Consider the following 23,818-nt stretch of genomic DNA (forward strand, 5'->3'; position numbering starts at 1 on the left):
CGTACAGATGGATTACCTCACGTACAGATGGATTACCTCACGTACAGATGGATTACCCCACGTACAGATGGATTACCTCACGTACAGATGGATTACCCCACGTACAGATGGATTACCTCACGTACAGATGGATTACCTCACGGCCTGCGGATTACCCCACGTACAGATGGATTACCCCACGGGTAATCATTTTACCAATATGTTATTGGGCTCATTTCTGGAGGTGGAATTTATATTTTAGCATAATTTTATTTTCATTCATTTTGGAGTAGAATGTCAGTCAGCAAAGTCACCAGAACTGAGCTTCTGTCCTTCACCCCCCCAACATTTTTGCCCCCACTGCTACACATTTTTCCAGAGGAAACACTGCTCCCAATGAAATCCGTTCGCTCCCTTGGGTCTAAAGGTGTGGTTGCCCTCATCTTCTCGACCCAAACAACGCCAATCTCAACCCATCAAACACCTCATAGCATTGGGACATTGGGACATTGGGACATCGGGACATTGGGACATACTGTATGATGTTGAATATTTCAATTACAAAATGCACATGATGTGTTGCAGAGACTGTGCATCCCATTTAAGGGTTAACCACCAACTTATCAAAGGCTACTGTAGAAGGTAGATGGTATAGGATGACTTAACCATATATTTATAGTTTGTAGATATATTTTAATTACTATATCTGTAATACATATTTTCTGAAACTGTGTGCCTGCCAAATATTACACAAAATACTAAATTGTGTGTGTTGTCTTGCCTCAAAAGAAAAAAACTAAACACACATTTGATATATATTGCATTTTATTGAGATGTTTGTTTGTTACATAAACATCATATTGGAATGCTTAACTTGTGTACAATGAGCTACAAAGCTGAGATACTGGGGCATATCTTTAATTAAATAAATATTGCATGTAACATAGGCTAAAGCATAAAGAAAAGAAAATACCATGTTATCTTAAAAGAGCAATACAGTGTCATTATTCAAGTAAAAACACTTTCAGACATTTTCCTTGTTCTTGAGACTGTAAATAAATAAATATCTCACTATTCCATTTTCTGATTTGGAAGATATCTATAGGAAACACTTTGAAGAAAGGCTTTGAGCTAACCAGAATTAAAACTTAATTTATCAAGAGAAAGGAAAAAAAAAGTTACATCTGATACAACCAATAATTCATTACCCTTTAAAATAATATAAAAATAAGAAACTACATTTTCAACTATCTACGGGGTTTATCACAGAGAAAATAAGTGTCATCATAATTTCTCTTCATTCATGGATTTCCTGCTGTTTCATGGCCACATTTATTTGCTGGTCAGCCATATTGCAAAAGCCAATTTTTCCAAAGCCTAAATGTTGATATTTTTCAATACTTCACGTAAAAGTAGTAATAGTCCTTATTTTACACTCATTTATTGCTTCATATTGTGGTTGGCTGAAAGTTTACATGGAAAGTCCACCAATCACAACTGTGCTTTTTAAAGCCCAGCTGTAACTCTAGACTATCTCGTACAATAAATACTGTACTTTGTCACATCATGTTTAATCACATTTCACTCCTAAAACACAAGCACTCCTTTATATTTCCTTCCAACGCTTAACTAGTCTGGACTACAGGAAAAGGAGGGCCGAGCACGTCGCCATTCACATCGACGGGGCTGTAGTGGAGCAGGTTGAGAGCTTCAAGCTCTCTGGTGTCCACATCAACAACAAACTATCATGGTCCAAACACACCAAGGCAGTAGTGAAGAGGGCACGACAACTCTTATTCCCCCTCAGGGGAGATTAAAGATTTGTCATGGGTACTCAGATCCTCAAAACGTTATACAGCTGCACCATTGAGAGCATCTTGACTGGTTACATCACCGCCTGGTATGGCAACTGCTTGGCATCCGACCGCTAGGCGCTATAGAGGGTAGGGCATACGGCCCAGTCCATCACTTGGGCCAAGCTTCCTGCCATCCAGAACCACCATACCAGGCGGTGTCAGAGGAAGGCCCTAAAAATTGTCAAAGACTCCAGTCACCCAAGTCATAGACTGTTCTCTCTGTTACTGCACGGCAACCGGTACCGGAGCACCAAGTCTAGGTCCAAAAGGCTTCTTAACAGCTTCTACCCCCAAGTCATAAGACTGCTGAACAGTTAATCAAATAGCTACCTGGACTATTTGCATTGACCCCCTACCTGGTTAAATAAAGGTGAAATATCTATGCATAGTTACTTTACCCCTGCCAACATGTTCCAAAGTTTGGGGTCACTTAGAAATGTCCTTGTTTTTGAAAGAAAATCACATTTTTTGTCCATTAAAATATCATAAATTGATCAGAAATACAGTGTATACATTGTTAATGTTGTAAATGACAATTGTAGCTGGAAACGGCTGATGTTTTATGGAATATCTATGTAGGTGTACAGAGACCCATTATCAGCAACCATCAATCCTGTGTTCCAAATGGCACGTTGTGTTAGTTAATCCAAGTTTATCAGGCTAATTGATCATTAGCAATTATGTTAGCACAGCTGAAAACTGTTGTACTGATTAAAGAAGCAATAAAACTGGCCTTCTTTAGACTAGTTGAGTATCTGGAGCATCAGCATTTGTGGGTTCGATTACAGGTTCGAAATGGACAGAAACAAAGAACTTTCTTCTGAAACTCGTCAGTCTATTCTTGTTCTGAGAAATGAAGGCTATTCCATGCGAGAAATTACCAAGAAACTGAAGATGTGTGTACTACTCCCTTCACAGAACAGCGCAAACTGGCTCTAACCAGAATAGAAAGAGGAGTGGGAGGCCCCAGTGCACAACTGAACAACTAAGTAAGCATTTCACGGTAAAGTCGACACCTGTTGTATTCGGATCATGCAACAATTGTTTTTTGATTGGCTTTGATTTACATTTTCACCAGGCATGACTCCTATGTCACTGAGGGAGTTCTATTACACTGGCTTGGGTTGAACCGGGCAATGGCCTGTCACGTCATCAGGCGAAAGCGGGGAGGGAGGAGTGCACTTCTCAAATCAAACAGTAATCTGCGCCGCTCAATCACGTTGTCAACAGGTCAGCTAGGTACATTGTCCAGAAACATACATCTATTTTCTATCAAATAAAATGTTAGAATTTTCAAACTAGTTTTTATTGGGAAGGCAGATAAAGGATTGTTTTTATCAATAGTAATCACTTTAGCATTTGAAAACACATAATCCTACTCATTACACGATGCTTAATTACATCACTTTTGTTTTGTGCCGACTTCGCCGCCGGCCAGAGCGGGGCACCTGGCTCACACCCGGGAGGCAGCCTGGTTCCAAAAGGAATACAATCACTTTTCACCCGGTTCAAACAAGATGGGGTAACCCGGGTCAGATAAACAACCCCCCCACCCCCACTGAAAGACAAGGTAGAGAACTCTGTGGTGTCAATCAACCAATCACAACCATGACAGACTAATAAAGTGCTGTGACCATCGGTAATCAGTAGCTCTATTCTCTCATCATGACTCCATGTTACCAAGTTATGGCACATCAACTTATGAAACAGTTCCTGGATACAACTCCACAATAAGGGGTGAGAACACAATGCTCAAGGCTGTGACTGAATGCTGCCAAAAACCCTCCCTCTTCCTTCCTTCCATTATTTGTGGCCACTGAAAGGTAACATAACTGGGCCATAACATAAGGAAAGGAGGATGTTTATCTAAAGGTTAGATTTCAGCCAAAGAACTGTCTGCTTTAAAAGCACCAGTGTGAAGACGTCAAACAGCCCTCCGACCTCCACTGCAACAACACAGAAATATATGTAGATGCAAGGCACAGGATATCAGGCTTAACCCACTGCATATTCACAATCTAAACACTGTGTAACACTCCAAGCAATTTACCAACTACAACTTATATAGGGATTCAATTACAACGGAATCTGCTCCTACAACAAACCAAGGTGAACTATAACAAATTCACCACAAGTGAAAAATAGATTACTGTTGGTGCAGCCCACTACTTTGTGGCACATCAATAGTCAATGTGATACACTACCATTGGTGCAATGTATGATCTTTTTAAACCTACATACAGGAACAATCCCTGTTATGATTCCTTCTTGTACTGTTTACCTAGACGACAATGCTGTGTGAACAGTTCAGAGTGTATTGACAATCTTATCCTGGAAAACACAGGACCTCTAACCATTGACAAACATAGACTAGAGGAATGTGACACTGAGACACACCCTATAGGCCTTTAGTGTAATAAGAAAAACATAGGGAATAGATCATATGAGCCCCCTTACAAAGATATAGAGAATGGTTCTACTGAGATTACATTCCTCAAACATAAGACGCCCCCTTTAATTCACCTGGATTTAAATGGAGGGAACATTGGTTGGATTATTCTAGGTCTCCACTCAGCATTATGGAGACGATTTCTGGAAATCTCTTACTGTTCTCACTCTAGAACTTCAATCATGTATTCTCACTCTAGAACTTCAATCAAGTATTCTCACTCTAGAACTTCAATCAAGTATTCTCACTCTAGAACTTCAATCAAGTATTCTCACTCTAGAACTTCAATCATGTATTCTCACTCTAGAACTTCAATCATGTATTCTCACTCTAGAACTTCAATCATGTATTCAATCAAGTATTCTCACTCTAGAACTTCAATCAAGTATTCTCACTCTAGAACTTCAATCATGTATTCTCACTCTAGAACTTCAATCATGTATTCTCACTCTAGAACTTCAATCATGTATTCTCACTCTAGAACTTCAATCATGTATTCTCACTCTAGAACTTCAATCAAGTATTCTCACTCTAGAACTTCAATCAAGTATTCTCACTCTAGAACTTCAATCATGTGTTCTCACTCTAGAACTTCAATCATGTGTTCTAACGATACACCTTCATTCATGTGTTTTCTAGAATGTGGACAGTTCCTCCTCTTCACAGAGCAGAGGTTCTACTTCAGGAACGTTCATCTTCTTGATGGTTTTAGCGGAGTGGTTCTTCCTATAGATGATAAACTGGGCGGTGACCTGGGAGAGTTAAGGCTCATTCAAACACACCACAACAAGTCAACAATATTCCAGAGACAAAAATAACACTTTCACTTCTTTATCCTTATCCATTTTTTTGTGAAATGATGATCTCGGAGAAAAAGAAAAGATACAAAGAAGTCTAGGAGGAGGACTCCCAGGCTGCCGATGAGCCAGGCCAGATGTTTGAGAATGAAGGCCTGTTTGGAGCCGGCCAGAGCTGGTAGAACCACAATGACACTGAGCCCGTAGGTCCCGTTGCCCATCATGGCCAGGGCAAACAGCATGTACGACGTGCCCTCTGTAGACTGTCGCTTAAACTGGAAACAACAGGGAGATGTTATCTTTTAGACCTCAAAACCAACAGAGAAAGTGAAGATTTAAGGCTTAGAGTCTTCAAAACATGTTATGTAGTTAATCATTTAACCCCATTCTATTACTTCTTCATTTTAACTACTTTTTTGTTAAATTCCAAAATAATATTAGTTCCGAACATATTTTCACATTGTTTGACAATGTGTTAGTATGCATGATTTGTTGTTGGTAAGTCATGCATGCTCACAAAGACACTCAATATATAAAAATGTGTGTGTGTGTTTGTACTGTGCTCTCCCCCTCCCCCAAGGCCATCCCTAGGAACTATTATCACATTGGGAGTGACAGTGAGTTCTCTGCAGGAGCCACCAGTCCAGATGCTGTGACATCACTCAGTACAAAACACCAGTCCAGATGCTGCGACATCACTCAGTACAAAACACCAGTCCAGATGCTGTGACATCACTCAGTACAAAACACCAGTCCAGATGCTGTGACATCACTCAGTACAAAACACCAGTCCAGATGCTGTGACATCACTCAGTACAAAACACCAGTCCAGATGCTGCGACATCACTCAGTACAAAACACCAGTCCAGATGCTGTGACATCACTCAGTACAAAACACCAGTCCAGATGCTGTGACATCACTCAGTACAAAACACCAGTCCAGATGCTGCGACATCACTCAGTACAAAACACCAGTCCAGATGCTGTGACATCACTCAGTACAAAACACCAGTCCAGATGCTGTGACATCACTCAGTACAAAACACCAGTCCAGATGCTGCGACATCACTCAGTACAAAACACCAGTCCAGATGCTGTGACATCACTCAGTACAAAACACCAGTCCAGATGCTGTGACATCACTCAGTACAAAACACCAGTCCAGATGCTGCGACATCACTCAGTACAAAACACCAGTCCAGATGCTGTGACATCACTCAGTACAAAACACCAGTCCAGATGCTGTGACATCACTCAGTACAAAACACCAGTCCAGATGCTGCGACATCACTCAGTACAAAACACCAGTCCAGATGCTGTGACATCACTCAGTACAAAACACCAGTCCAGATGCTGCGACATCACTCAGTACAAAACACCAGTCCAGATGCTGTGACATCACTCAGTACAAAACACCAGTCCAGATGCTGTGACATCACTCAGTACAAAACACCAGTCCAGATGCTGTGACATCACTCAGTACAAAACACCAGTCCAGATGCTGTGACATCACTCAGTACAAAACACCAGTCCAGATGCTGTGACATCACTCAGTACAAAACACCAGTCCAGATGCTGCGACATCACTCAGTACAAAACACCAGTCCAGATGCTGTGACATCACTCAGTACAAAACACCAGTCCAGATGCTGTGACATCACTCAGTACAAAACACCAGTCCAGATGCTGTGACATCACTCAGTACAAAACACCAGTCCAGATGCTGTGACATCACTCAGTACAAAACACCAGTCCAGATTCTGTGACATCACTCAGTACAAAACACCAGTCCAGATGCTGCGACATCACTCAGTACAAAACACCAGTCCAGATGCTGTGACATCACTCAGTACAAAACACCAGTCTCTCACGCCTGGTTCTCATTTTTAAAAATCAAACAACAGCATTCCTTTTTCTCTTCTGGCCCCAACTACATTCAGCCTTCCTTTATCACCCCTTCCTTCCCCTCCTGTCACCCTCTTCCCTCTCACTCCTCATGTCCCCTAACCCTAACCCTTTATCACCCCTTCCTTCCCCTCCTGTCACCCTCTTCCCTCTCACTCCTCATGTCCCCTAACCCTAACCCTTTATCACCCCTTCCTTCCCCTCCTGTCACCCTCTTCCCTCTCACTCCTCATGTCCCCTAACCCTAACCCTTTATCACCCCTTCCTTCCCCTCCTGTCACCCTCTTCCCTCTCACTCCTCATGTCCCCTAACCCTAACCCTTTATCACCCCTTCCTTCCCCTCCTGTCACCCTCTTCCCTCTCACTCCTCATGTCCCCTAACCCTAACCCTAACCCTTTATCACCCCTTCCTTCCCCTCCTGTCACCCTCTTCCCTCTCACTCCTCATGTCCCCTAACCCTAACCCTTTATCACCCCTTCCTTCCCCTCCTGTCACCCTCTTCCCTCTCACTCCTCATGTCCCCTAACCCTGCCATCCTGTCACATCTTACCTCCATAATCACACCCATAGACTGTCACTTACATTTTTGTAGAGCTGTGGAAAACGAGAGGAGAGGTAGAATATGGAGGCCACGTATCCACAGGCATAACCAGAAATCTCCACGCTGTTAGAGGCACTCTGAAGAGAGAGAGATATATATTATTATATATTATCTACCTCACTTGCTTTGGCAATGTTAACACATGTTTCCCATGCCAATAAAGCCCTTGAATTGAAATATATAGGATGAGATACAACTCACATGGGGTGATATCGCCTTCACACACACACACACACACACACACACACACACACACACACACACACACACACACACACACACACACACACACACACACACACACACACACACACACACACACACACACCTCAGTGTTGGCAGAGGTGTTGTTGTCAGTGATGAACTTGGGGAGAATCAGCAGGGCCACAGTGGAAGCCCCACACCACAGGAAACACAACCACTTCAACATGGGGCGCTCTGGGAGAGAGAGAGAGACACACATGGGTCACACACACAGACGCACCCACAGTGTTGCTGTACCTCACGTTTTTTGATTTTATTTTTTATTTCACCTTTATTTAACCAGGTAGGCAAGTTGAGAACAAGTTCTCATTTACAATTGCGACCTGGCCAAGATAAAGCAAAGCAGTTCGACACAAACAACAACACAGAGTTACACATGGAGTAAAACAAACATACACTCAATAATACAGTATAAACAAGTCTATATATGATGTGAGCAAATGAGGTGAGATAAGGGTGGTAAAGGCAAAAAAAGGCCATGGTGGCAAAGTAAATACAATATAGCAAGTAAAACACTGGAATAGTAGATTTGCAGTGGAAGAATGTGCAAAGTAGAAATAAAAATAATGGGGTGCAAAATACATAAATAAATTAAATACAGTAGGGAAAGGGGTAGTTGTTTGGGCTAAATTATAGGTGGGCTATGTACAGGTGCAGTAATCTGTGAGCTGCTCTGACAGTTGGTGCTTAAAGCTAGTGAGGGAGATAAGTGTTTCCAGTTTCAGAGATTTTTGTAGTTCGTTCCAATCATTGGCAGCAGAGAACTGGAAGGAGAGGCGGCCAAAGAAATAATTGGTTTTGGGGGTGACCAGAGAGATATACCTGCTGGAGCGCGTGCTACAGGTGGGTGATGCTATGGTGGCCAGCGAGCTGAGATAAGGGGGGACTTTACCTAGCAGGGTCTTGTAGATGACATGGAGCCAGTGGGTTTGGCGACGAGTATGAAGCGAGGGCCAGCCAACGAGAGTGTACAGGTTGCAATGGTGGGTAGTATATGGGGCTTTGGTGACAAAACGGATGGCACTGTGATAGACTGCATCCAATTTGTTGAGTAGGGTATTGGAGGCTATTTTGTAAATGACATCGCCGAAGTCGAAGATTGATAGGATGGTCAGTTTTACAAGGGTATGTTTGGCAGCATGAGTGAAGGATGCTTTGTTGCAAAATAGGAAGCCAATTCTAGATTTAACTTTAGATTGAAGATGTTTGATGTGGGTCTGGAAGGTGAGTGTACAGTCTAACCAGACACCTAGGTATTTGTATTGTAGAGGTGACCGATTTCAGACACACTTTCTTCCCTGCAATCTGTACTGGAACTGTGTTGTATAGCTACCAACGTTAGCCAGCAATCTATACTGGAACTGTGTTGTAGAGCTACCAACGTTAGCCAGCAATCTATACTGGAACTGTGTTGTATAGCTACCAACGTTAGCCTGCAATCTATACTGGAACTGTGTTGTATAGCTACCAACGTTAGCCTACAATCTATACTGGAACTGTGTTGTATAGCTACCAACGTTAGCCTGCAACCTGTTGTCGTGTCTTTGGCTATGCCGGATTAAGTGATATGACATGCTATTCTATAAAATCATTTCTCTGTAATTAATATTACCTGATTAAACTAATCATGTAATTGTAATTAACTAGAAAGTCGAGGCACCACGAAATAATGTTTCTAGAGCTGTTATCTTCTGAATAAACTCTTAAAGACCTGGTAATCTTTTACGTCAATACTTAATCATCACCTTGTTTAGTCTCATCTGAAAGTTGTAAATTCTTGGTTATCTTCACAAACCCTGGCTAACAAGTTTAATCAGCAATACAAAATTGGGTTTAATTATTTCTTAACTAAATATCCAACAAATCACACATAATCTTATATACCGAATGGATCACACATTGATTACAAATTATGTCATAAATGAAACATCCCTGGTGGATGGAACAGATACACGTCTGGTTACACAAGGGGGGGGGGGGTTGAATGAAAGAGAAGGAAGACTTGAAGACTTGCGTAACAAAGGGAGATGCTATGCTATCGTAAATACAGTATCTTATGCATTCTATTCTACAGTATCTTATGCGTCCATTTGGAAAAGGAAAATGCAATAAATATTTACTCTGAGCTGCGCTTCGGTAGGTTGGTGGTAGATAGAAGGCCGTGTTGCCCAACAGAGATCTTCCTTGTCCTTTGAAAGGTGTCTCTGGTTGTAAACTGAATACTCTGCAGTATCGTGTTGTTTGTTAGTGCAGGTCCTTTGTCATTTCCTAGCCCATGTTTACAGTGGCCGCTGCTAACTCAACGGCTAGGAGGTATCACTTCTGGAGTGAATAATAGTTCAAAGTTCATACCATTCACAGCCAAAGCTCACGCTGAGGATGGCTTAGTTCTGTAGTTGACATGTTAGTCCTTTTAACGTGGGACCGTCGTCCTCACGTCCTCGGAACAGTTTATAATCTGAACACTTTCAACATAGGACAGTCGCCCTTATGTCATCGAAACAGAAAGTTATATTTTCGTAAAGGGCTTATATAGTGGAGGGAGAGAAGGGTGTGCTTCATAGTTTTACAACCCATTTCTGTTCAGACTCTCTATGTTTAACATGTTTAAAGGCTATTCAAGAGTCCTTCTGTAGAGTCAAGAGAGGAAATAGAGAAAGGTATTCATGGGGGGTCATAAACCTTACCCACAGGCCAACGTCATGACACTATACTGGAACTGTGTTGTATAGCTACCAACGTTAGCCTGCAATCTATACTGGAACTGTGTTGTATAGCTACCAACGTTAGCCTGCAATCTATACTGGAACTGTGTTGTATAGCTACCAACGTTAGCCGATGCTGCTACCAACAGTACATGCAGAGACACTGCTTGCGTGCTCACCGCTGTGAGAGGATTTAAAGGGGGAGTGTGCTCTTGTTCACTTAGTTGAAAAATCCTTATAAGGACAGAGACATAGAAGCCCAGCTCGCCTAGCTGTCTGACAGTCTGAAATGGAAGTCGCTATTGAACGTTTTCAACCCTGCTGGAGCTGTGTTTATTTAGCTCTATTCAAGGACAATGTGGACTGCCCAGACTTTTAACTGTTTATTTGCAGAGGACTACAGGGGCAAAGTGGCTATTCTTAGCAAACAAGTAGTGAATTTACACCAGCTACTGGGGAATCCTACACCAGCTACCGGGGAATCCTACACCAGCTACCGGGGAGTCCTACACCAGCTACCGGGGAGTCCTACACACGCTACTGGGGAGTCCTACACACGCTACTGGGGAGTCCTACACACGCTACTGGGGAGTCCTACACACGCTACTGGGGAGTCCTACACACGCTACTGGGGAGTCCTACACACGCTACTGGGGAGTCCTACACACGCTACTGGGGAGTCCTACACACGCTACTGGGGAGTCCTACACACGCTACTGGGGAGTCCTACACACGCTACTGGGGAATACTACACACGCTACTGGGGAGTCCTACACACGCTACTGGGGAGTCCTACACACGCTACTGGGGAGTCCTACACACGCTACTGGGGAGTCCTACACACGCTACTGGGGAGTCCTACACACGCTACTGGGGAGTCCTACACACGCTACTGGGGAATACTACACACGCTACTGGGGAATACTACACCAGCTACCGGGGAATCCACACCTGCCTACTTTTTCTTTCTCCTCTACTCCAGTAGCCGGACGCCACTCTGGCCTGGTGGAAATGTCTCCGCCATGACGGCTCTCCACAGCCAACTGGACGTTTCTCGGCAGGGATCCCTCTCCGAAGGTGTCTGCCTCTTCCCTGGAAAATGGAGTCAGTAAGCTGCTTCTGGATGACTTGGTGGATGTTCCTGTTCTTGATCTTATCAACCAGCCATAAAGATACGTCACTCACTGTGGAAGTCGAAAGCAGAGGCATCTGGCAATGGGGCCCTCCTTGGTGATGGAAAGCCAGGACTGGACACAGACTTCAAACAGTTTCTTCGCCCTGGATCCAGAGGTTCCGGCACCTTCATCCCTGGGGGCTTCTGCTTCATGATCGGATCCAAAGGTACCTGCGCCTTCGCCCTCTGTTCAGTTTCCTTTCTAGCTTCATTCTAGCTTCTTAAAGTTTCCAAAAAGCGGCCAATTATTTCAGGCCCGGTACCATCATTGGGTCACGGCTGTGAGAGATTCAGCAGGCTACTGGCATTATACATCTGGCTAAAAGACTACTGTAACTCTGTTGGCATAACTTATAAGATGCTCTACAAGAATGACAGTCCATCCATATAATCTTGGCTCCTGGACTCTGTCCACGCATTTCAAGGCTGCGTTGAGAAAATGACTTATCAATGACCCAAGCCCTGCTCAGATAATCACTACCATTGTGTCACTGAGTTGTTGTAGTGCTGTAGAACAAAATGTACAATGTCCCAGGAGCGTTGGAAGTCCTAGTGTATGTAACCTAATTTACAGTGCCTTGCGAAAGTATTCGGCCCCCTTAAACTTTGCGACCTTTTGCCACATTTCAGGCTTCAAACATAAAGATATAAAACTGTATTTTTTTGTGAAGAATCAACAACAAGTGGGACACAATCATGAAGTGGAACGCCATTTATTGGATATTTCAAACTTTTTTAACAAATCAAAAACTGAAAAATTGGGTGTGCAAAATTATTCAGCCCCCTTAAGTTAATACTTTGTAGCGCCACCTTTTGCTGCGATTACAGCTGTAAGTCGCTTGGGGTATGTCTCTATCAGTTTTGCACATCGAGAGACTGAAATTTTTTCCCATTCCTCCTTGCAAAACAGCTCGAGCTCAGTGAGGTTGGATGGAGAGCATTTGTGAACAGCAGTTTTCAGTTCTTTCCACAGATTCTCGATTGGATTCAGGTCTGGACTTTGACTTGGCCATTCTAACACCTGGATATGTTTATTTTTGAACTATTCCATTGTAGATTTAGCTTTATGTTTTGGATCATTGCCTTGTTGGAAGACAAATCTCCGTCCCAGTCTCAGGTCTTTTGCAGACTCCATCAGGTTTTCTTCCAGAATGGTCCTGTATTTGGCTCCATCCATCTTCCCATCAATGTTAACCATCTTCCCTGTCCCTGCTGAAGAAAAGCAGGCACAAACCATGATGCTGCCACCACCATGTTTGACAGTGGGGATGGTGTGTTCAGCTGTGTTGCTTTTACGCCAAACATAACGTTTTGCATTGTTGCCAAAAAGTTCAATTTTGGTTTCATCTGACCAGAGCACCTTCTTCCACATGTTTGGTGTCTCTCCCAGGTGGCTTGTGGCAAACTTTAAACGACACTTTTTATGGATATCTTTAAGAAATGGCTTTCTTCTTGCCACTCTTCCATAAAGGCCAGATTTGTGCAATATACGACTGATTGTTGTCCTATGGACAGAGTCTCCCACCTCAGCTGTAGATCTCTGCAGTTCATCCAGAGTGATCATGGGCCTCTTGGCTGCATCTCTGATTCGTCTTCTCCTTGTATGAGCTGAAAGTTTAGAGGGACGGCCAGGTCTTGGTAGGTTTGCAGTGGTCTGATACTCCTTCCATTTCAATATTATCGCTTGCACAGTGCTCCTTGGGACGTTTAAAGCTTGGGAAATCTTTTTGTATCCAAATCCGGCTTTAAACTTCTTCACAACAGTATCTCGGACCTGCCTGGTGTGTTCCTTGTTCTTCATGATGCTCTCTGCGCTTTTAACGGACCTCTGAGACTATCACAGTGCAGGTCCATTTATACGGAGACTTGATTACACACAGGTGGATTGTATTTATCATCATTAGTCATTTAGGTCAACATTGGATCATTCAGAGATCCTCACTAAACTTCTGGAGAGAGTTTGCTGCACTGAAAGTAAAGGGGCTGAATAATTTTGCACGCCCAATTTTTCAGTTTTTGATTTGTTAAAAAAGTTTGAAATATCCAATAAATGTCGTTCCACTTCATGATTGTGTCCCACTTGTTGTTGATTCTTCACAAAAAAATACAGTTTTATATCTTTATGTTTGAAGCCTGAAACGTGGCAAAAGGTCGCAAAGTTCAAGGGGGCCGAATACTTTCGCAAGGCACTGTATGTCCCTCTAAGTCCCCTGAACGCCTCTGTCGATCCTATAGCTATTGTATGTAGTTATCATATGTCTATGAACCAGAGTTACACTGTTAGCACTGAGGCGTGTGTCCTAGTAGGAAGTCCACTGTGTGCAGCTCATTCTGTACTATCAGCTCCAACATACTGTAAATATCACTGGCATGTCAACTTCTGATAAGCCGATCATGTAAAACAATCAAGCATCTCAGAAAGGTGCTAAAAAATAGCCCACATTAACGTACAAGTATTTGGACACCCCTTCAAATGAGTGGATTTGGCTATTTCAGCCACACCCGTTGCTGACAGGTGTATAAAATCGAGCACACCGCCATGCACTTGCCATAGACAAACATTGGCAGTAGAATGGCCTTACTGAAGAGCTCAGTGACTGTCATTCCTACAAGTCCGTTCGTCAAATGTCTGCCCTGCTAGAGCTGCCCCAGTCAACTGTAAGTGCTGTTGTTGTGAAGTGGAAATGTCCAGGAGCAACAACAGCTCAGCCGCGAAGTGGTAGTCCACACAAGCTCACAGAACAGGACCGCCGAATTCTGAAGCGCATAGCGCAGAAAATTGTCTGTCTTCGGTTGCAACGCTCACTACCAATTTCCAAACTGCCTCTGGAAGCAACATAAGCACAAAAACTGTTCATCGGGAGCTTCATGAAATTGCTTTCCATGGCCGAGCAGCCACACACAAGTCTAAGATCACCATACGCAATGCCAAGCATCGTCTAGAGTGGTGTTAAGCCCGCCGCCATTGGACTCTGGAGCAGTGGAAACGTGTTCTCTGGAGTGATGACTCACGGACAACTCTACCTGCCTGAATGCATAGTGCCCACTGTAAAGTTTGGTGGAGGAGGAATAATGGTCTGGAGTTGTTTTTTATGGTTTGGGCTAGGCCCCTTAGTTCTAGTGAAGGGAAATCTTAAAGCTACAGCATACATTCAGTTTGACATTCTAGAGGATTCTGTGCTTCCAACTTTGTGGCAACAGAGCTTGACTGGCCTGCACAGAGCCCCGACCTCAACCCCATCAAACACCTTTGGGATGAATTGGAACGCCGACTGCGAGCCAGGCCAAATCGCCCAACATCAGTACCTGACCTCACTAATACTCATGGCTGAATGGAAGCAAGTTCCTGCAGCAATGTTCCAACATCTAGTGGAAAGCCTTCCCAGAGGAATGGAGGCTGTTATAGCAGCAAAGGGGGGACCAACTCCATATTAATACCCATAATTTTCGGATGAGATCTTTTATGAACAGGTGTCCACATACTTTGGTCATGTAGTGTATATAGCCTAAGGAACAAATCAAATCAAATTGAATTTGTCACATGCGCCAAATACAACAGGTGTAGGTAGACCTTACAGTGAAATGCTTACTTAGAAGCTCTTAACCAACAATATAGTTAAGAAAAAAAAATCTAAATTAAAATGTAACAAATAATTAAGGAGCAACAATAACAATAAGGAACAAGTTTCATGAAATCAATAACTTGCTATTAAACATTGACACTCATATATACTGACCCTCTCTGAAACTCACTTAGATAATACCTTTGATGATACAGTGGTAGAAATACATGGTTATAACATCTACAGAAAATACAGAAATGCCAACGGGGGTGGTGTTGCGGTCGATATTCAGAGCCACATTCCTGTAAAGCTTAGAGAGGATCTCATGTCAAGTAATGTTGAAGTAATATGGCTACAGGTTCATCTGCCTCACCTAAACCCCATTATTGTAGGAAGCTGCTATAGACCACCAAGGGCTTAACAGTCAGTATTCGTTATAAGTCAACCTACCAGCGTGTTTACGAACTGCACATGAATGAAATCCACATGTATTTATTACGTCTTTACTAATGCTGCATAAATCTGCTGTAAAGCAGTTTCCAAATCCATCTGATGTAGTGATCACAATATGGTATCCATAGCTAGGAAAACCAAAGTTCCAAAGGCTGGTCCAAATATTGTGTATAAGAGGTCCTACAAGAGGTTTTGTAGTAATTCCTATGTTGATGATGTAAATAATATTTCCTCGTCTGTGGTGTGTAATGAGGAGCAACCAGACGCCGCACTTGAAATATTTAAGAAATTGCGTACACCAGTTACTAGTAAGCATGCACTATAAAAACTGTTACATCCCAAAGGATTGATGAGGATTTGAAAAATGTTATGGTTGAGGGGGATGAGGCAAAAGGAATGACAAATAAGTCTGACTGCATAACTGATTGACAAAACTACTGCAAATTGAGAATTCATGTGACTAAACAGAACATTTTTTTTAAAGCTATTCTATGAGACAAAGATAAATTATATAAAGAGGGATAGCTTTGGAGCACCTTAAATAAAAATGTTGTACAAAAGGCAAAAAGCTCCATCATTCATTGAATCAGATGGCTCATTCACTGTAAAACCCACAAATATTGCCAACTACTTTAATTATTTTTTTAATTGGCAAGATTAGCAAATTAAGGCATGACATGCCAGCAGCAAACGCTGAATCTACACATCCAAGTATAACTGACCAAGTTATGAAATACAAGCATTGTAATTTAGAATTCTGTAAAGTGAGTGTGGAAAAGATTTAAAAAATTGTTGTATATCAACAATGACAAGCCACCCGTGTTGGACAACTTGGATGGAAAATTACTGAGGATGATAGACAATATTGACAATCCTATTTGCCATCTCTTCAATCTAAGCTTACAAAAAAGTGTGCCCCCTCAGGCCTGGAGGGAAGCAAAAGTAATTCCGCTACCCAAGAATAGCCGACCAATCAGCCTGTTACCAGCCCTTGGTAAACTTTTGGAAAAAAATGTGTTTGACTGGATACAATGCTATTTTACAGTAAATAAATGAACAACAGACTTTCAGCACGCTTATAGTGAAGGGCATTCAACATGCATGGCACTTATACAAATGACGGATGATTGGCTGAGAGAAATTGATAATACAAATATTTTGGGAGCTGTTATGTTTGTCTTCAGTGCAGCTTTTGACATTATCAATCATAGTCTGCTGCTGGAAAAACTTAGGATGTAATGGCTTTACGACCCCTACTATATTGTGAATTAAGAGTTACCCGTCTAACAGAACACAGAGGGTTTTTCTTTCATCTTTAATGGTAGCCTTTCCAACATAATCCAGGTAGAATCAGGAATTCCCCAGGGCAGCTGTCTAGGCCCCTTACTTTTTTCAATCTTTACTAATGACATGACTCTGAGTAAAGCCTGTGTGTCTATGTATGCGAATGACTCGACACTATACACGTCAGATACTACAGCGAGTGAAATCACTGCACCACTTAACAAAGAGCTGCAGTCAGTTTCAGAATGGGTGGCAATAAATAAGCTGGTCCTAAATATTTCTAAAACTAAAATAATTGTATTTTGGACAAATCACTCACTAAACCCTAAGCCTGAGCTGAATCTTGTAATGAATAATGTGGGAATGGATTGTAAATTGTCATGGTTAAAACATATTGATGCAACATTAGCTAAGATGGGGAGAGGTCTGTCCATAATAAAGCGCAGCTCTACCTTCTTAACAACAATATCAACAAGTCAGGTCCTACAGGCTACAGTTTTGTTGCAATAAAGAGGGACTTACAAATTACAACTGGCCCAGAACAAGGCAGCACGGCTGGCCCTTAAATGTACACAGAGCTAACATTAATAATATGCATGTCAATCTCTCATAGCTCAATGTAGAGGAGAGATTGACTACACGGAACTCTATTCCACATCAAGTAACTCACGCAGCACGCACTCCTCTTCCCTGTAACTATTCCCCAGGTCATTGCTGTAAATGAGAATGTGTCCTCAGTCAACTTACCTGGTAAAAAAAAAAGGTTTAATAAAACATTTTAAAAAAGCAGTAAAATATATTTTTTAAACGATACAAATACACCTTATGGAAAAGCGAGGACAGAAGAGTCACACACACAGGTACAAACACACATAACACACACAGGTACAAACACACATAACATACACACTACTATACACACACAGGTACAAACACACATAACATACACACTACTATACACACACAGGTACAAACACACATAACATACACACTACTATACACACACAGGTACAAACACACATAACATACACACTACTATACACACACAGGTACAAACACACATAACATACACACTACTATACACACACAGGCACAAACACACTACTATACACACACATACACACTATTCACACACTATACACTGGATTGTATGTTGTAGTAGTGTAGGGGCCGGAGGGCACACACTTAATGTATTGTGAAATCTGTTGTAAAATGTATTTAAAATGTTTATCATAATGTATACTACTCGCTTAATATATGCTGGACCCCAGGAAGAGTAGCTGCTGCCTTGGCAGGAACTAATGGGGATCCATAATAAATGCAAATACCTGTTAGATACCGGAGTTATGGAGAAAGTGGGGAAGGACCTCCCTCTCTCGGTTTTAATTGACCCACACAGCCACACACAAACACACACACTCGTACTGTTAAGTAATCCAATATGTCTTCCTTTTGTTTTACAGCCCTCGGCTGCAAACTGGACTGACAAAGGAGCTTTACAATGTGAGAATTTGTCAGTCATCAACTTTTAGTGGGAACTATTTTACTTGAAAACACACACACACACACACATACACACACACACATATACACACACACACACACACACACACACACACACATTAGGCATGGATAACTTGGCATAGCTGTTAGCATTGTCAATAAGGTATACATGTAACACAGAATGTGAGTACACAGACTGCACCCTCAGAATTACACTTACAATGGAAATATGAACCTACAGCACTCTCACTACAATGCAAGGAACAATGCTGATTCTCACACATACACAACCATGGCATTCTCTTGCGTTTCCATATTGGGCGGACAGTGTAATATCGTGATCCGGCAGGCCTTACTTTTAGATGAGTTGTTCTTTATCTTGTAGTAGAGGAACTGGGAGATGAGCAGGAGATCAGTGAAGATGTAGAACACTACTGTCACAATCTGAGAGAGAGAGAAATTAGGTGGAAACTGAGCTCCACTTTCTAACATCCTGCCCAATGTATGACCATGTTAGAGACATATTTCCCTCAGATTACACAGATCCACAAAGAATTCGAAAACAAATCCAATTTTGATAAACTCCCATATCTACTGGGTGAAATTCCACAGTGTGCCATCACAGCAGCAAGATTTGTGACCTGTTGCCACAAGAAAAGGGCAACCAGTGAAGAACAAACACCATTGTAAATACAACCCATATTTATGCTTATTTATTTTCCTTAACCATTTGTACATTGTTACAACACTGTATATACAGTGGGGCAAAAAAGTATTTAGTCAGCCACCAATTGTGCAAGTTCTCCCACTTAAAAATATGAGAGAGGCCTGTAATGTTCATCATAGGTACACTTCAACTATGACAGACAAAATGAGAAAAAAAATCCAGAAAATCACATTGTAGGATTTTTAATGAATTTATTTGCAAATTATGGTGGAAAATAAGTATTTGGTCTCAATACTTTGTTAATTACCCTTTGATGGCAATGACAGAGGTCAAACGTTTTCTGTAAATCTTCACAAGGTTTTCACACACTGTTGCTGGTATTTTGGCCCATTCCTCCATGCAGATCTCCTCTAGAGCAGTGATGTTTTGGGGCTGTTGCTGGGCAACACGGACTTTCAACTCCCTCCAAAGATTTTCTATGGGATTGAGATCTGGAGACTGGCTAGGGCACTCCAGGACCTTGAAATGCTTCTTACGAAGCCATTCCTTCATTGCCCGGGCGGTGTGTTTGGGATCATTGTCATGCTGAAAGACCCAGCCACATTTAATCTGCCCTTGCTGATGGAAGGAGGTTTTCACTCAAAATCTCACGATACATGGCCCCATTCATTCTTTCCTTTACACGGATCAGTCGTCCTGGTCCCTTTGCAGAAAAACAGCCCCAAAGCATGATGTTTCCACCCCCATGCTTCACAGTAGGTATGGTGTTCTTTGGATGCAACTCAGCATTCTTTGTCCTCCAAACACAATGAGTTGAGTTTTAACCAAAAAGTTATATTTTGGTTTCATCTGACCATATGACATTCTTCCAATCTTCTTCTGGATCATCCAAATGCTCTCTATCAAACTTCAGATGGGCTTGGACATGTACTGGCTTAAGCAGGGGGACACGTCTGGCACTGCAGGATTTGAGTCCCTGGCGGTGTAGTGTGTTACTGATGGTAGGCTTTGTTACTTTGGTCCCAGCTCTCTGCAGGTCATTCACTAGGTCCCCCCGTGTGGTTCTGGGATTTTCGCTCACCGTTCTTGTGATCATTTTGACCCCACGGGGTGAGATCTTGCGTGGAGCCCCAGATCGAGGGAGATTATCAGTGGTCTTGTATGTCTTCCATTTCCTAATAATTGCTCCCACAGTTGATTTCTTCAAACCAAGCTGCTTACCTATTGCAGATTCAGTCTTCCCAGCCTGGTGCAGGTCTACAATTTTGTTTCTGGTGTCCTTTGACAGCTCTTTGGTCTTGGCCATAGTGGAGTTTGGAGTGTAACTGTTTGAGGTTGTGGACAGGTGTCTTTTATACTGATAACAAGTTCAAACAGGTGCCATTAATACAGGTAACGAGTTGAGGACAGAGGAGCCTCTTAAAGAAGAAGTTACAGGTCTGTGAGAGCCAGAAATCTTGCTTGTTTGTAGGTGACCAAATACTTATTTTCCACCATAATTTGCAAATAAATTCATAAAAAATCCTACAATGTGATTTTCTGGATTTTTTTTCTCATTTTGTCTGTCATAATTGAAGTGTACCTATTATGAAAATTACAGGACTCTCATCTTTTTAAGTGGGAGAACTTGCACAATTGGTGGCTGACTAAATACTTGTTTTGCCCCACTATATAATTTGACATTTGTAATGTCTTTATTGTTTTGAAACTTCTGTATGTGTAATGTTTACTGTTAATATACAAAAGTGAAATAAACAATAAAAATGATCTACCTCACTTGCTTTGGCAATGTTAACACATGTTTCCCATGCCAATAAAGCCCTTGAATTGAATTGAATTGCGAGAGACAGAGAAAGAGAGAACAATAAAATATGATTGACAGTGGCACCCTCTGCTGGTAAGCATATAGGCAAGGGTCAGGGAAAAGTTAAAAGGAAAACATGCCTTTGGGATAGAATGTAAATGCAGTGACACCAACTCCATTGTGCTTCAATGCAGCAGCTATTCAATGCAGCAGCTATACAATGCATCAGGGCATGCCTGGGCAGAAAGTGATATAGTAATCAAACCAATAATTCCCTTATGCCTCTGCCCATACTCATACTTTGCAGACCAAGTTGAAGTTGTGCCTTTTGTTAGATACCTGGATGGGCAGCTGGCTGGTCAGGACGCAGCCTATTAGACTGCTGAGGTCCCCACTGAAGAGGAAGAGCAGAAAGCCAAACGACATGGCCTCCTCCACTTTACCATTGCGATAAGCCTCATAGATTTGTCTGGGGGGGACAACAAGATATTAAATGGAGGCAGAGAAGGGGTAAGAAAAGGAGAGTGATGTGGCATGTAAACAGATACTTGGATTAGATCTCTTGGATTAGAGGTCTCATAAACTTGGTTTTGCAGAGCCACACAGACTCTCTCTCATTGCTATGGTAATACATCAATAATGGGCTAATTCATCTGTCATTGGAGGTCAGAGAAACGTTGATCACAACATCTGTGATAATTTATTTGAATTAGTATTGTAAAGACAATATACTTTTTCCTTATATAACGCCTTCCCACTGCAGCAGTGGAAAATTTACGGAAGACAGCAAGAAACAGAACATTGAAATTTACGGTAGAGTAGACAGCAAGAAACAGAACATTGAAACTTACGGTAGAGTAGACAGCAAGAAACAGAATATTGAAACTTACGGTAGAGTAGACAGCAAGAAACAGAACATTGAGATCAGCCCGATGACTACGCTCCAGTATTCCCACACATTATCCACGCATTGCTCGAACAGATAGAGGATCCAGGGCGTCCCATTAGAGCACAGTGGTCGACCCAGCACCGGGGAAGTCAGGTTAGCAGCCACGTTTGCAATCCTTCCCGGGAAGCGGGCGTGGGCCATGGGGGCGTCCCACCTTCAGTCCCTCTGCCTCCGTGGAAGAATCCGAGCGCGATGATGTGGAACTTTTCGTTTGTTGACACAAAACGCCCTCGAGCCCACCATCGGATGCACCACACCTAGGCTACAGGCGTGTGGCGCTTTCCGAAATAGATATAATTTGATCAATCTGCAAGGCAATATACATGACCATGGATAGAATTACGAATTGGCAGTGGAGATTAGGAGGAGTGGTGTCGGGAGAAGTAAGAAATTAAATGCATTGTTACTGCTCTTTTGGTTTCAGCAACAAAATGCAACTCTGATACAATGTTGATACTTTGTTACGTTGTCAACAAAGCAAATGCAGCTCATCTCTCACCTGGTGTGTTGATTTCTCGACCTTCGTGTTACTGTGCGACGGCTCTCCATCTCAACACGGCTGTCGTGATGATTTGATTGAGCGATATATTCCGCTTGTCTATTTAATTTCCTATTAATGTTATTGTATTGTAATATATAAAGTCATGTTGCCTATTCCTGTCCTCCGGAATGGCATCACATTCCATTATTTCACTTCCGCATTTTCTGCCAAAAACACAGAACTGAGAACCACAAGAATAAGGATTTAGCACCATCTGCTGGGTGTTATGCAGTGGTGTGATAAGCATCCTACAGAGAGCCAACGTCCAGCCCATAACTAATTGAGTTGAAGTCTTTTCATTATCATTAACTTGGATAAATTTAGGGTAGCCTACAACCTATTATAGTTTGGAGAACGTTATTTGTCATTTTACATATTCTGTTGGTTTGTCTAATAGGCTATATGCATATCATTATATTCAATAGGCTATATGCATATCATTATAGTCAATAGGCTATATGCATATCATTATAGTCAATAGGCAACCTCAACAGTTGCTTTGCTCTTGTCTACCTCTAGTCCACCAGACTCCTTTAAAACATTTTTTTTTTTACCCCTTTTTCTCCCCAATTTCATGGTATCCAATTGTTAGTACAGTTTTGTCTCATCGCTGCATCTCCGTACAGACTCGGGAGAGGCAAAGGTCGAGAGCCGTGCTTCCTCCATAACACAAGCCAACCAAGCCGCACTGCTTCTTGACACAATGCCCACTTAACCCTTAAGCCAGCCGCACCAATGTGTCAGAGGAAACACCATACACCTAGTGACCATGTCAGCATGTACTGCGCTCGACCTGCCACAGGAGTCGCTAACCCGGACGACGATGAGCCAATTGTGCGCCGCCACATGGGTCTCCCGGTCGCAGCAGGCTGCGACAGAGCCTGGACTCGAAACCAGAATCTCTAGTGTCACAGCTAGCACTGCGATGCAGAGCCTTAGACCACTGCGCCATTCGGGAGGCCCGTTGTCCACCAGATTCCTGAAGATCATGCAAGACACTGGCCCCAGCAGACACCACCACAAGAAAACCCAAGGATTCATCTGACGCTCTTCTTCTCCTGGTGGGAAGCAATACCTCACTCACTCGTGTTTCAGTGCCAGCTGGTGGAGGGAGAGATGGGGAGGATGTGTTAAAAACCTGGTCTAAAGTCCCAGATAGATACGTCGAAACGACTGCATCCGACTCATTGGACTCACCTGGACTCCTTCACTTTGTTGATTTCCCCTTCTTTATCTGTCTGTTCCTCAGTTTGTTCCCCTTGTCAGCATTGATGTCGTTACGTTTTCCCCTGTCCAGACGCTGTCCTTGTTAGTTTCTTGTC

General features: G+C 42.4%; 1 protein-coding gene across 1 annotated transcript; it reads right to left on the bottom strand.

Annotated features, from left to right (window-relative positions):
• Positions 1–786: 786 nt before the first annotated feature.
• Positions 787–22,708, bottom strand: LOC110508032 (lysosomal amino acid transporter 1 homolog). The gene is made up of 8 exons (XM_021588473.3): positions 22,455–22,708; positions 21,897–22,262; positions 21,346–21,475; positions 18,892–18,979; positions 7,918–8,027; positions 7,571–7,666; positions 5,171–5,356; positions 787–5,036 (listed from the first exon to the last, which is right to left on the bottom strand). Exons 2-8 carry the CDS (start codon positions 22,094–22,096, stop codon positions 4,920–4,922), a joined length of 927 nt encoding a protein of 308 aa, XP_021444148.1. The 5' UTR covers positions 22,097–22,262; positions 22,455–22,708; the 3' UTR covers positions 787–4,919.
• Between the last annotated feature and the right edge of the window lie 1,110 nt (positions 22,709–23,818).

The sequence above is a fragment of the Oncorhynchus mykiss genome, chromosome 27, assembly GCF_057628025.1.
Source record: "Oncorhynchus mykiss isolate SJ-2025 chromosome 27, ASM5762802v1, whole genome shotgun sequence".
Taxonomy (NCBI): domain Eukaryota; kingdom Metazoa; phylum Chordata; class Actinopteri; order Salmoniformes; family Salmonidae; genus Oncorhynchus; species Oncorhynchus mykiss.

Bases quoted from the DNA above. Each gene is read 5' to 3' on its own strand.
- LOC110508032 (XM_021588473.3), bottom strand. From the start codon at position 22,096: ATGGCCCACGCCCGCTTCCCGGGAAGGATTGCAAACGTGGCTGCTAAC. The intron at 21,476-21,896 runs GTAAGTTTCAAT...TGTCCCCCCCAG, and splicing joins TTCTTGCTGTCTACTCTACC to ACAAATCTATGAGGCTTATC. The intron at 7,667-7,917 runs GTGTGTGTGTGT...CTCTCTCTTCAG, and splicing joins ACACCTCTGCCAACACTGAG to AGTGCCTCTAACAGCGTGGA.